Source organism: Lissotriton vulgaris, chromosome 7, assembly GCF_964263255.1.
Source record: "Lissotriton vulgaris chromosome 7, aLisVul1.2, whole genome shotgun sequence".
NCBI lineage: Eukaryota > Metazoa > Chordata > Amphibia > Caudata > Salamandridae > Lissotriton > Lissotriton vulgaris.
This window is the reverse complement of record NC_141695.1, coordinates 1,500,507,506-1,500,523,046: the sequence shown is the minus strand read 5'-3', so window position 1 is coordinate 1,500,523,046 and position 15,541 is coordinate 1,500,507,506. Positions and strand designations below refer to the sequence as shown.

Sequence of the window (15,541 nt, the reverse complement as noted above, 5' to 3'; positions counted from 1 at the left end):
CGAAAGCAAACATCCCTACGGCACAGTACAGTCCCCGAACCCCAAAACCCCCCAACTAAGTGGACCCCCCCTTCCCCCGGAACTTCGCACTCCCAGCTCCACACTGCCCCCAACTCCCATTCCCCCAACAAACCCCCCAACTCGAAACATTCCCCTGCAACTCCCCTTCCCATCCCCCGCTTCTCAAGCCATTCAAAAAAGTCATTGTCCCAGTCTGGTCCTTATCGGACAAGGCCGTGGAAAGTCGATTGAGTGGACGTCCAGCCACCACCACCAGCACCCCCGTTCCCCCCTACCCCCAGAACCCCCGCACCTGCAGTGATGAAGGCTAATGTAGACTCCCCCCGGAGTAAGTTCAGGCCGTCAAGGCCACATCACTGTTCGCCGTTGCTCTGGAGGCCTCCTGGATAGCGCTCGACATGTCCGCTCGAATCGTGGGCGAGTCAGGTCGCTCCGGTGGTGGGGAGCGCCTCTCCCCGATCTGCTGTCAACCGTCTCGAGTGCTTCGCCTGCGGCGCGGCGCCGGGGTGTCTGCATCCAAAGCCGTGATTCCCAATACTGCGCAGACATCCTGGAGGGACCGGAGCTGGTGCAATGTCCTGTTCCACCGGAAGATCAAGCGCAAGGGGTGCCCCCAAGAATACTGGGTTTCATGCTCCCGAAGGAAGTCTGTGACAATTTTAAAAGATTTCCTCTTCTGCAGCGTGACCGTGGACAAGTCCTGATAGAGAGCCACCGGGTGATCTCTGAAGCGGAAAGGCTGCTGCCTCCGCGCTTCGCGGAGAATCCGCTCCTTCAGGGGGAAGTCCGGCAGAAAGGCCAAAATGTCCGGGGGGGCGCTGTGGCTCTGCGAGGGCGGCCAACCCTGTGCGCCCTGTCGATACGGACTTGAAAGTCCTCTGACTCGCCCAAGATTGCGCGAAAGAGGGCCTCCAGGTAGGCGGTCACGTCGTCACCCTCCTCGTTGGACGGGACGCCCCGGACCCTGATATTGTTCCGCCTGGACCGGTTTTCGAGGTCTTCGGCGTGGGCCTGCAGCTCAATCTGTTGCTCCCGCAGCCGCAAGACCTCCTGCTGCAGGTGGGTGATCTCTTCATCTCTGGAATGGCCAGCCTCCTCCACAGTGTTAACTCGCTCCCCCAGGGAGTCCACTTCTCTCCGGACTTCCCGGACCTCTCCGGCCACCTCTTGCTTCAAAGTCTGAAAATCCTCCCTCAAGGAGCTAAACAGCGACTCCAGGAACGATCGAGTCACTGGGGGCTCTCCGCCGTCAGCGCCTCTGGAATGGGCCGGGGAGCTCGGGGCGGCCTGGCTCCCCCCGCTGCGCAGGGCACCACGTCCCAACATGTCCGGCAAAGTACGGTTGCCTCTCCTCTGACCCCTGGCATTCGACATCTTGGCAGGGCAGTAGTCACCGATGGCCACAGCTTGGTGAGGAAGCGCCTAAGGTCAGGGCAGCCGAGCAGCGGAAGCCGGCCGGGCTCTAAATCGTCGGTCAGGAAGCACTGCTGCGCTGAGGCCCCGATCAAGGTCGGGCGGCCGGTCCGAGGTCTCCAAAATGGCCGCCCATTACAGTCAGTGGGGCCAACGCCCAGGGAACGAGGCCTACCTCCGTCACAAATCCAAATGCGACACACACAGTCGAAGGGTAGGCCCGCAGGGCGAGAGGCAACTAGGGCCGGCTCGCCTGGATGTGCAAATACTCCGGAGGCGCGACTCTACTCCGCCATGGCCAGGGGTGGGCCGGAGCAGCCACGTGGATCAGGCGCTCTCGAGCCCCGGTCTTGCGTAGCAGTCGTAGGCCGGCTACGCCTCCGTCGCCTTTCTCCGCTCGGCTCCGCTCTGCCGGCGAAGGCCGCCTCGGTACCCACTCGGTCGCTGCAGCGCAGGAATCCCGGCAGGCCACTCGCAGTCGCTGGATCACGCAGCCGGGACCCCAAGCCTGAAGGTCTCGCGGCTCTCGGGCTTTTCACAAGCCGTCAGCGGGCGCCGTCTCAGTCGGTATCCGGGCGGAATCACCACCGTGGCGGGACACCTGGGGCTCGCCGACTGTTCTACACCACCACGGGGGTCACCAGGTGCGGTTACCGCTCGATCCGGGGGGGATCAGCGGATGTAAGCGGTGCAGGGTTTCCAGGGGCTCGGGAGCTCTCGGCAAGTGCGTCCTCTCAGCCCGCCATCTTGGCCACGCCCCCCTTGTGGGCATTTTATAGTGGAAAGGAGGAAGTATCTTGTGCCAATCTTAAAAAAGGCAGGGTTTCTGCAAGTTAGACCTGCACTTCTATACTTGCAGCTGCTAAATGACCCTAGCATTATCTTTCATGTAGCCAATTATCTGGTATCTGCGGTGCGCACCAAGAAAGGACTTATGGTGAAAGAGAGATTGGACACATTATCATGATGTACTGCACCTTGCACTTTACTGGTCAAATATCATTTCAATTATATACCAGGTTTACAGGGATGGCGACACAATGTTTTTTAACCTTTTTATGACAAAGTTAACAGTGATGATCTTAAAATATTTGGCATTTTGTTTTTTTAATTACATTTTGAAATGTGGTTTTTAATTCTAAAATTGTATGTTTTTTTTAACAATGTATAATGTATGTCTTTTATTATGAATGTATGTGTCCTTGTACCGTGCCTTTTTTTATATTGATTTATCGAATAAAAGATCTTTGATTGACTGACTGACTGACTGACTAAACCAAACCTGTAAAACTGGTTTACCTTAGTCCTGAAGAATAACTATTATTCACAAGTTTTTAAAAAGGGAAAGCAAAATGATATGAGCTGCCATCACCTGATATCGCTCTTAGATTCCACAGCCAAGATAGCAGGGAGGATTGTTCTGGGAAAGGTCGACATCCTGGGATAAGGGCATTCTGTCTAAGCTGCAGTGTGTTCTTCGAGCTAGTCTAGGGACATTGGAGAAATGCTTTAATCTGTATCTTGCGATCAGTAAATACACCACTGCAAAGCAGAGGTCCATCTTTTTAGCTTTCATGGACATCTTCTGCACATTTGATTGCATGGTGAGGTACACCCTGTGGGTAAAACTGGAGGCATTGGGGTTGATAAGGGGCTTCTGGGTTTCCTGAGGGATTTACATTACGATCTCCTGTCTGCTGGGATAGTATTCCTACCGGGTAAAAGAGGAGTGCACCGACCTGTTTGGTATAGGTAGGGGGATGCCCCAAGGGTGTGTGCTTGCCACAACCCCCTTTCTGTTATATGTCACTGGGTTAGTTGAAATGTTGATGGGCAAGAGCGTAGACATCCCAGCTATTAAAAACAAGCCGATTCCAGGATAAACCCATTCAGATGATGCCTTTTTGATTTCTAGGTCGCAGTGGGGGCTTGAAATTTTAATGGAGAGCTAAATTGATTTTATGCATATCTGAAGTTAGAAGTTAACCCTAATAAAATGTACACAATGGCTTGTGGTCCAAGTAACCCTAAAACGAGTCAGCTGTCCATAAGGGACATATTTATATTAGAAACAAGTCGTTTTTCATATTTGGGGGCATGGGCGTCCGCAGAATTCTTTTCAGGGGGGGCATCATTTTAACTTCACCCATCCTCTGACATGTTTGCTAGGTGGGGCACAAGAAACACTGGGGCGCAGGCGAGTCATGGGGCGCAGAAAGCAGGCCACATATGTTCCCTCATGCCACAGGTTTGTTGTGCGACCGCCATCTCTTTCTTTTGTGGCCTGTGGGAGATATCGCACCTTCTAGCAGTTGGCAAAGAAAAAAGCAGAGTTGCAGGCAAGAGTGGCTCCTGGACAGAGGTGAAAAAGTGCAGGGTTGCAAAGCATGCAAAGGGTTGGTAAACCTAATTTAAAAGGTGTATAGAAGGATATAGCTGCATTGTCTGATTAGCATTTTCTAATCTGTTTTTATGTTAACACTATTGATTAGACCACATTATTCATACACAATTGATCAAAGCACTATAACTGAATTATTTAAAAAAAACAATGTAGAATCTGCATTTGGTGTTAACATCCACAAACAAATGGCAATTAAAAGATATGACAAATGTATTTCATTTGAAAATGTATAAACTTAAATATATTAAAATAAATACAATTGAATATATTAACCCCTTCCATGCGTCGGACGGCCCCCAGCTGTCGGACGTCACATTGGGCGTCTGCGGAGGACGGCTGGGGCCCGTCCGAACCCCGCCCACTAAATAAATTACCAGCCCGCAGTGGAATTCGCACAGCAGTCAAGGTTTTAACTTAAATAAAATAACGACTGCTCTCATCTTAATTGGAAAATAAAACATATATACTTACACTGGGTAACTGTTGCAGGTTAGGAACTGCACACATCTAAACTGTTGCTCAAATTTAACAATCACATTTTTGAATGAGTAGATTCATACAGTTTTTGTTTACTATGGTTAGTGATCTCGAAAAAGGAACTGTAATTGTGTGTGGTCTTGTGCAAATTTATCAATTGCTTTTTCATTCATCAGTTTATTTCATCATGCTCATGTATGCTAATCATGCACAACCCTGATAAGTGATCATCTGCCATTGTTGACCTCAACCAGGTTTTCACCCTTCTCATTGTGATTAAAGACCTTACCACTGTACAAGTGGTCACTAGTATTAAGAGAGCAATAACAATTGCTTGCTGGACTGATGGAAATAAATCTGTGTGGTTTAGCAAATCCAGAAATCCATTGTCAAACTGCTCATCCTTTGTTGTCTAGATCTCAAACCATGTGACTGCTTCTGCTTCCAGGTTTTCAATGTTGTGAATTTCTCTGATGTTTGCAATCTGCCATTTGTATTGCTCAAGTGGCATTTTTGACATCTGTTCTGAGTAAAGTGAGAACTGACTGAAATTAATCTTGTTTTCATTTCCAAACTGGCTTTCTAATGATGCGATGAGGAACCAGAATTTGAGCAAAATACTTGCTGTCTACATTGCCTGGGAACACAAAGTTCAATATTACATTTTTCTGTTATTGTTTGAACATTTGAAAAATGTCCTTATATTGCTCTTCTGCTTTTTGCCTGTGATCGCAGAACAAAGTCAGAAGGTCTTGCATGTGATTACACACCTTGAGGATATCAAACTGACCAACTTGGAGAGCCAGATTTACAGATTCCAATCCTGAGTGATTTGAAATTATGGACAAGCAAAAGCTCACTGTGCTTAAGAAACATTTCAATTGATAAGCATCCTGATGTGTTTTCCATGCTGCTGTAGTAACCAGTAAGCTTAATTGCTTAAAAATATCTTCAAAGTTTAAACTAAAAATTCTAATGCTCTTATGTTTTACTGTCCTTTCTGTTTCACTCAGCAATGGCACATTGGGAAAATATGTCTTCTTTTTGGACTTTCATGGAAAAACTTGATAATGGCTTTCACTGTGGCATTAGAATTAAGTATGTCAGGAACAGCTTCAGGTCATTAACAACCAAATTAAGTTTATGTGCAGCACAGTGAGCAAAAGCAGCTTTAGGGTTTTTTCTCTTTATTATGGCTTGAACACCACCTTCCTTTCCTGCCATTGCAGAGCATCAATCATATCCTTGGCCATGGAGTTTTCTAAGGTTATTACAACTTTAGGACATGTATCCATAATCATATTTGCAATTGAGATAGCATTCATTGCTTTTAAGGTTGCAAATCCAAGGAATTCTTCTCTGATGTCAGCTCCGGTGCTAATAGGGTACAAAACGTACTCCAAGTGAAATGTCCTCTTTTTCCTGATATTTCAGCACTTTCATCATGAATGATTGAAAATCCATTTGACATATTGACTAAGGATACTAGATATTCTCTTAATTTTTCTTCACATAATTTAATCAATTCATTTTCACCTCGAACTGATTTTGCAGATAGTTCTTTGAGATCATGTCCTGCTTCAGTGCAAAATTTTTACAGAATTTTCACCTTTCGGATTGCACTTTTTTTCCCCATGTAAAGCAATGTCATGTGTGCCACAAAATAAGATAGTGGACAAAATTGGATATAACATTTTCAAATATTTTTTTCAATTTGCCTTTCCACAGTGCTGTCTATTTTAGCAAACAATACTTGTTTACGGTTTCTTTCTGATTGTCCTAAAGTGAGTTGCATACCCTTGCACCTTTTATGCTAATACGATGAACGATGTCACGTGCACTTTCATGGAAGCTGTTCTATTTAGTAAAAGCCAAAGATATGCATGCTCCCTGTGTCCCACAATGAACTGGCTTGCAAATCCCACATTTCCGTTGTGGAGAATAGCTAAGCCTTGGTGAATATTGATTAATCCACACATCACTGAAGCAGAGTGGTCTTCCTGAATCCTTCTTGAAATCATACTTTTCTGGTCGGTATACATATTTATTCATATATTGTATTTAAAATCATCTCTTAGTTGTTTTGATGATTTAAAAAACAATCCTATATCAATTACAGGAGCATCAACATCATGACTATCTCCTGCTGGAGCTGGACACAAGCTTTCACCTTGACCACATCTCCTATTCCAGTATAGAGCCTCTTAGCACCCTTCCTTTCACCCACACATCTCTTGCTTTCCTCCAGCTTCATCTTCTCCTTACATCTCCATTCACCATACCCATCACTGTCCACAACACTTCTACCTTCATTTGTCTATGCCAGAGATAGCATAGGGCTTTATTACGATGTTGGTGGGCCCACCACCGACAGTCCATTTATGGTGGGCCTACCAAACTCCAGCACAGCTGTTCGACTGCCGTATTATGATGCAATCGGTTGGACCGCAGCAGACGGAGGGACCGACCGACTCCTCCGACAGGCTCAAGAAGCCCCCCGGAGCCTTAGTCCGACCGCAGTCCCTACAATGGGGGTGGTGCCTGCGAATGCACTGTCGTAGGCATTACGATGGCCCTCTGCCTTTACATGGTGGTCTAATGGATGCATGGTGCATGGATGTTTAAAAACTGCTCTTATGCATTGTAGCTTGTGCTGCAGCCCTTTTCTAGGGCCATGGCACAAGCCACAGTGTAAAAGAGCAGATTTCAGACCGCCTGCATGGCGATCGCATTGTAATTTGGCAGGTGTAACCATGACTTGTAGCCAGTCAGATACCTGTCCGATACAATGGTGGTCATACGACTACCATGTAATGATGCTCATAGTATTAGGTTTCCACCCCCTGAACAAGTCAAATGGAAATCTTCCAGTGACACCATGAGGAGTAACTCTGTAAGGCTCCAACCACTTCTTAATTACCATCCTCTAATCTTTCCCCACACTTCTTGCCACCTGAATAGCCTATTTAATTATTTTATTCATCCTCAAAGTACTATATTTCGTTCAAGTGACCATAAAAGTGCAAATGCAAAAAAAAACCATATAGTACATAAAACTGACCAGTACGATGCATAAATATTTTGATAAACAATAAACAGTCAATTTAGCCTGGGGAAGAGTCCTCTAGAGGAGCAAAAGCCACTAACAACATAAACCTCCTAGAAACCTAAAACTAGGCTAAAAGGGGTCCACCATGTTGAGTACCCCAGCCACACCACTCTGAAAAAAATATCCTTCTCTTATGACCAATAGATATTGAGTACCCGGAACCTGCTATTACATAAGTAAATGTCACATAAGATAAATATTAAAACAGGACAGAAATAAGATCAGATAATAAAAATCAGTCTGGTCTGTTAATACTGAATTTGAAGGAAACAAACCCATTGCATGAATAACAACTATAATAATTACAAATTCCCAACTATTAAACTTTTCATTAGTATTGTCCAAGCCCTCTGGAAGAAGCGTGAGATCACAAAGACTATTGACTCTTTGGAATCACTTTTCAATATCCGCAATGCCTCTCAATAGTGTCTTCCACCTTCCAACTTACAGAGTGCAATTATCCATTTTTTGCATATTATAGAATATCTGAGAAAAAAACTAAAAGTACTCCTCTGTTTCCTTTATCAAGGGACAAAAGGGGCAACTGTTCGAACCACACTCAATTTTACACGATCTCATACTAAAAGATCTTACAGGTAGGGTACCAGTTCTGAACTGTATATACAGGCGTTTAGCCCCAGGAGGATAAATTTGTCCTTATAGATTTCAAATCTAGGCGAACATTTATGAAGCAGGAATTGCCCTGCAAGAGACCCCTCCCTGTGCTCAGTCCATGTTATAGTCAATGCCCGTCACCACAACCAATCAGACGTTAGCACCCTCTAGAACACTCCACAGAGAGGCAAGTCCCTTAGATTTTCTACCACACATTGTTGTGGCAGGGAGCCACTCTGAGCTTTTCTCAGTTTTTTCTTTTCATCTTGGATATTTGACTTGCAATATGTCTGATTCTTCAAAGAAAGGACTCTTCTGGACTTGTGGGTCATGTGGTAAGAAAAAGCTGCATGCTGAGGATTCTCACAAGGTTTGTATCTACTGCCTATACCCTCTTCATAAGGTCAAAGACTGCAGGATTTGCAGAACTTTCTCTACTGAGACTTTAAAAGATAGAGAGGCCATACTTCTCTTAGGGAAGGAAGCATGTGTTATGCTTCAAAAAGGGGCCATAGAAAAGATTCCCCGCTCGCAGAAGAGAAGGGTTTTTTATTCTTGCTTCTTTCTAATAAAGAAAAAGACAGGGGACTTGAGACCTATTCTGGATCTCAGAAATCTAAACAAGTATCTGCAGAAAAATTATTCTGCAAGGTCACTCTTCAGGAGATACTTCAGTTCCTCAATCATGTGGATTTCATGACAACTCAAGATTTACAAGATGCATATTTCCATTTCCTGATAGATCCCAGGCATCGAACATTCCTTCATTTCACTGTAGCAGGTGGTCATTGTCAATTCAAAGTCCTCCCGTTTGGTCTCTGCTCAGCCCCACAAGTGTTCACCAAGTGCCTTGCTCCATTTGCTGCTCGTCTCAGAATTAAAGAACTGTTCCCTTATCTCAACGACTTGCTAGTAAAGGCACGTCTTATCAGCAGGCCTCAAAGTGAATTTCGATCTGCTTACGGATGTTTCGCTCCCTGGGGCTGACGCTCAATTATCAAAAGTCTGTTCTAGAACATCTCAAAAGATTACTTTTCTCTGAGAAATTCTGGAAACCATGCAGGACAAGGCATTCTTGTCTGAGAAAAGCAAGCAAATCTCGTCTTTTTAGCAAGCAATCTAGCTGGAAAAGAGTTTGCTTCTGTATGCCCAGTGAAATTTGTACTCTACATGATGTCTTAAGCAAATTTGCAATTTTGATGGTACCTCACGCACATCTCAAAATGAGACCCTTTCAGGAGCAGCTAGACAAGCAATGGCTACAAGTAACCAGATCGTTCAACAGGCTAGTTCGGATAACTCCAACCATGAAAAAAGCCCTTCCGTGGCAATCCTTCAAGAATCTCTCGACAGAGCTAACTTCCTGTACCAGATTTCTTCCTTACCACAGACGCCTCTCTAGAGGGCTGGGGGCCCCATCTTCAGGATCTTCAGATAAGAGGCAAGTGATCCAAAACGCTTGCCAGGATGCACATCAACATTCTGGAGTTGCAGGCCATTTTCCTAGCCTTACAGTCTTTCCTACCTTGATAACGGGCTCATCAGTTCTTATATGAATGGACAATACTGCATGCATGCATTATCTCAACAAACAGGGAGGTGCATGTTCCCACATTCTGTCTCTAGAAGTGCAGAACATTCGGAAATTGATTCTCCTGCACCACATCTCCATCAAAGTGGAACATCTGTCAGGTATGAGCAACAGTCTAGCAAATACTCTAAGCAGAACCTCCAACTCCTGCCACGAGTGGGAACTGAACCAGACAATTCTCAACTTCATCTTCCAGAAGTGGGGCAAATCCAACTTTGAACTCTTCGTCTTTAGAATAAACCTGGAAATGCTGATTCTTCACCAGCTGGGAACCATAATGAGGGTCATGGGGAAATGTGTTTCTAATAAGATTGTCAGGGATCTTTGCGTATGCTTTTACCCCATACCCTCTAATAGCAAGGCTCCTAATGAAATTGAAAAGAGAGCCATGCCGTCTGATTTCCATTGCCCCACGATGGCCTCGCCAACATTGGTTTGCTTTGTTTGTAGGAGTACCATTGGACAAAATATGCCGCAGCAACATGGAGAAGTGTGCATGGATTTGATTGCACATACATATGCAGTGGTAGTGCAAGCAGTCTTACGCAACCTTTTTCAATATAGTAAGATTATATTTTGAAGGTGTTTGCTTTATTTTATTTCGATTGCATTATGTTGACATGTTATTGTTATGCTTTGCACGTTTTTTTAATACATTTTATACAGGCATATATACTGAATATGATTGCTCACCATACTCTACGTTTTAATGAGGTTTTCTGGATGTTGATGGGACACATGCACCAAGTCCACCAGTCCTGGAGTGGACTCAGTATGCCTGGCTTATAACAAAAGCCTTTTGAGCCATGTATAATGTACATTCTCTGTTTGAAAAACTTGTTCTACTGAAACTTGGGCCGTGCCTGTTTTGTATGCGAAATAATAAATCTTGGCCTGCAACTACGAATGCTGTACCAGCTCTTTGTGCCAAAGAAGCTTGCCTATGACGTGCCTGTTTTGTGTGTATCATTAGTTTACAGTCTAGCATGCTTAGCTGTATCCCCTATGAGCGTTGCTCGTTTAGGCTCTACTCATACAGAGGTAGAGTTTAATGGCCATTTTGAATGCGGTCATGAGGTCGCACCTATGCAGCTAAAAAGAGTCTCTACTAAAATCTCCAAACCATGGTACGACGGGAGTCTCAACGAGGATAGACGAGACATGCGAATGGCAGAACGGACCTGGAGATCAGCCCCCTCCGCTATGCACCTAAAAGATCTGAAGAAAAAGAGAAACGCCTACTTCAGGAAAATAAAACGCTCAAAATCGGACTTCTTCAGCCTCCAACTCGACCAAGCAAAAAACCGCCCGAGAAAACTGTTTGAGCTAATCAAGTCACAATCCAAGGAGCAACCACAACCACTCAACACTGGGCGTGAGGCACCCTCCTGCGAAGACTTCGCTGCTTTCTTTATCCAAAAAACCGACAAAATAAAAAGCGATTTCCTCATTGACGCAAGCCTCTACTCCAAACCCCAATGCCTAGCACCCACTGAACCAAAAAACAATGCTACATGGTCAACCTTCGGCATATACTCGGAAGAAGAAATTGGCAAACTGCTCAGCACACTGAAACCATCCAATCACCTCACGGACCCCCTCCCTGCCTCCGCAGTAAAAGACTTTACCCCTTTTCTTCTCCCTCTCTGGACTAAAATTATCAACAGCTCTCTCCAACAAGGCAGCATACCTGACTCCCTCAAAGTTGGCCAGGTCACACCTCTACTAAAGAAACCTACAGCCGACCCCTCTGATCTCAACAATTACCGTCCCATCACCAATATCCCCACTCTCGCCAAACTGCTGGAAAAATGCGCACAACTACAATTGTCTAAACACATTGAGCAATTCAATCTCCTCAACCCTCACCAGTCAGGCTTCCGAGCAGGACACAGCACAGAAACTGCTATGACTCACATAATTGACGACGCACTTCAAATGCTAGACCAAAACGACACCTGCCTCCTCATCCTTCTTGATCTCGCCTCAGCATTTGACACCGTTAAACATGAGAATCTACTAGAACTACTAAACACAGGAATGGGCTTATCTGGAACTGTCCTCAAGTGGTTCACTTCCTTTCTTCACAACAGGTCGCAAAAATTCAAGAGCAACAACCTGATGTCCTCGCCAATACCTGTAACGCTAGGCGTCCCCCAAGGATCCTCTCTATCCCCAACTTTGTTCAACCTAGTCATGGAACCTCTCACCACCTTGCTACAAGCATCCAATGTACACTTTCACATGTACGCTGATGACACCCAACTTTACCTCAAATTACAATCACCCAATGACATCCTGCTCCTGAACTCAACGATCAGTTGCACCCAATCCTGGCTTGCCGATAATCACCTCAAACTCAATGCCCTGAAAACAGAGTTCCTTCTGATCTCACCTCCAGCGAAGATATCCACCTCTCAACATTGGCTTAAACTCCTAACCGCACTCAATGTCCAACCCACCATCGTGGACTCAGCAAAATCTTTAGGCATAACACTCGACACTAATCTCAACATGCAGCAACATATCAGCAAGGCAACAAAGGGAGCGAACTTCCAGATCAATATTCTGAGGAAACTTAAACCCTACCTCCCAGCCAAAGACTTCCAAACTGCAGTACAAGCACTAGTCATCCCACGAATTGAATACGGCAGCACCGCCCTCTGCGGACTCCCCCTAACTACAACCGCACCACTAAAAGCTTCTCTAAATGCTGCAGCGAGACTCATCACTGGGTCAAAAAAGTACTCCCACATTACCCCTGACGTGAAATCCCTGAATTGGCTGCCTTTTGAAGCCAGAATACATCTGAAAATCGCCTGCATGACACACAAGGCGGTACACCTAAACTCACCCGGCTACCTCGCTCAGAAGTTGACAATCTCTGGGGGAATTAGAAACACGAGAGGCACAAATAATCTTCTGCTGAAACCTCGAAGATTCCGGAAGGAAAAAACATACAAGCGCTCCTTCTCAGGAATGGCGCCTAGGATCTGGAACTCACTCCCTCCCGAAACCAGGCTTATCTCCTCCACTACACTCTTTAAAAAAGAAGTAAAAGCTATCCTCATGGCTAAATACACTTGAACTACTATCTCGAACCCTATTAACACCCTGCACCGATCTGTATTACATGTTTAACCCCTTTACTTATTTGTATGAGTTGTTTTATCATTCACATGATTGGCTTTGTAGTCACTTAGCTGTACTATTTGTACTGTGATTTATTGATTTACTTGTTTGACTATGTTCCCCCATGCACCCTTCTATGTAAAGCTTGACTTACTTGTTTGACTATGCTCCCTCATGTACCCTTCTATGTAAAGCGCTCTGATATCTGCGAAGATCTTGTTTGCGCTATATAAAACTTTTTAAATAAATAAAATAAATGCTGTAGTGAAGGTAGCTTAATAAGACAGATATTTTTTAGGATAGGCTAAAATATTACAAAAACAAATATAAAAAATGTTCTTTAGAAAGGCTAAGCAAATGGTCAAAAGGGCATCTGGATTGTACAAGGGAAGGCGAAAAAGTGGACTTTTCGCGCATACACTTTTGTGTATAATTTATGGCGTTATCAGCAACATTTTTATTTTTAAATCATAATACCAGTTCTGTTTTTTTCAGCCCTATTGTGGTCTTTAATGAGTTATTGAACATTAATTTTATAGCAGGTAATCTAGGTGGATAGGCATTAGTGTGGGCTTTGTCAATTGCATAGCTTGGTAAGGGTCAACTAGAGCAAGTGAGATCCACCCAGAAATAGACAGTTCGTAATGAAGGGACAAAACAACTGAATATCTATGAGCGTTTTCACAGTAAGCCATCAAAACTTGCTTTGCTCAGCACTTGTTAATTTAATGTAAGTGACATAAATTTAATATAAGTGACATAGCTTGTCTTTTGTCATTTTAGAATGCACTGGGTGTCAAGGATGAGTTCCTTCTCTTTGCTTCTATTTTCGAAGCCACAATGATAGACCCCAGCATTGGTATCAAACCTGTCACGTTTGAGATATCTATAGGTAAGTATTCCTCTCATTTTGGTATATGCATTTTTCAAGATAACGTGACAGAAATTTCTGCTATTGTGTTTGCACCATTACTGTACTGCAGTGAACATAACATTGTGGAAGAAGTAACACTTTGATTACTGACTGATAATACCATTATTCCCATTACATTCTCCTTGTCCCAATCCTTATTAATGTCAGATGTATGCACTCTCCAGACAGGTCGAGCCCGTCCTTCTCAAGTAAATAAGCTAGCCTGGGTCTTCACTGCAGGGGGCTTAACCTCTTCTACTCCAGACACTACACAACCAATCACAACTCCTGAGTTGAGTTTCCAAGTTCCAACCAGACAGAGTCATAGGTTCCTGCTGGCAGGACCGGCAAGACATAAGGGCTGGGATGAGAAAGATTCCCAGTAAGCAATATAAATGACACCTCCTCAACCACTTCCTTGTCCCAGTCCTTACTAACGTGAGCATATAGCCAAGAAGACTTATAATAGAATAGAATACAAAAACAACACACAAAGAGGTTATCATGCCCTCCATGGAACTCACAAGTAGCAGCAATTCCTGAGCCCCGTAAACCGCTTGAATGATCCAGTGTAAAATAGAAAATTCCCCACCCCCTGTACCAAGGAGCACTGAAGATGGAAGTGAGAATAGAGAAGGGGAAGATGCCAAGCAGCGTCAACACTGACAGCCAGCAGGGAAATCACCATGGCAGCTGATCAAAAGAAAGCCTGATGGGACAGGGCAGGGAGGCGAATGCCCCGCAGATGATAAAAGCCAACCAACCAAGTGCAGAAGGACACAAGGGTCAAGAAGGCTTGCTCGAATGGGCAAATAAACAAGAGGCAAAAGGTGACAGGGTGAACAATGGTTCAGGGGGGAAAACCCAGCTCCGATCCACAAAAAAAAGAGCAACCTTCCAACTGAGGAAGCTTGAAGGAAAAGTATAACAAGCCCCCCCCCCCCCCCCTAAAGGGTAAGAAGAGTAAAAAGAAGCACACCAACTGAACAGGGGTGATAAAAAAAAGTCTCATTCACCTCACCTCCTTCTTGGAAAGTTTCTGAGTGATCCATCAAGCAGGGATGATAAAAAAGGGGGGAGGTCCCAGTACATGTTTTCCCCATTCATTTTTCTATAGGAACAGTAAACAATGATACTGCAAAAACTGCTCAGTAGTTTCAGAGAAATTAAAGTTAAAACGATATAGATATTTCATGCCGCGAAGTATTCGCGGAGCCTACATATCTTAGAAAAAATCTGATCTACCAGGGGACCTGGTGCTTCTGTGGCATCCCCCAATGAAAGCTGGCTTGTGGGTTCACTGGGTTGGTACTGGGTCAAACAACAAAAATTTAAGAAGTGGCCGGCTCTGTCTGGGGTATCAGCAGGGCTGTGGGTGCCCTGGGAATCCCCCCCGCAGAACCCCAACAAAAATTAAAGATGTGAGTGCCTCACGTGGGTACCTAAGTATCCAAAAATGTAAAACAAAAATAATAATAAATGAGTCCTTCATTTATTATTCATTGCTCCAGCATGTAGCACCCTATGATGCCCTGCAAGGGATTTTCAAATATATTTTTAGGAGCATTATGGTGTCCCTAGACGGGGCAGGGGCATCACCAAGCATTTTCTTAATCTTGTGTGGGGCTGTAGAGACCGCAACAGCCTCCCAGCAACATAAAAAAAAAACAGTAAGTCACTTGGGCCATTAAATTAATGAGCCCTGGGGGCTTCTCATATTTTTTTAAGCACTTTGAGCTGGAGCTCTATGCTCTGCAGGTGGAATGCAGGGCTCTCTTGTTGTTTTTTTGTCTGCACTTAATGGCGTCTGAAATGTTAAGAGAAAGACGTGTTGATGATTTTCTAATATGATTTTATTATAAGTTT

General features: G+C 44.5%; 1 protein-coding gene across 1 annotated transcript in view; it reads left to right on the top strand.

The window, feature by feature from the left end:
- Nucleotides 1-15,541, top strand: part of LOC147705871 (fer-1-like protein 4) — a 1,142,165-nt gene that overhangs the window by 427,106 nt on the left and 699,518 nt on the right. Inside the window, exon 16 of the mRNA XM_086932323.1 lies at nucleotides 13,546-13,654. Coding sequence (XP_086788449.1) covers nucleotides 13,546-13,654 — 109 coding nt within the window. The remainder of the gene's footprint in view (nucleotides 1-13,545; nucleotides 13,655-15,541) is intronic.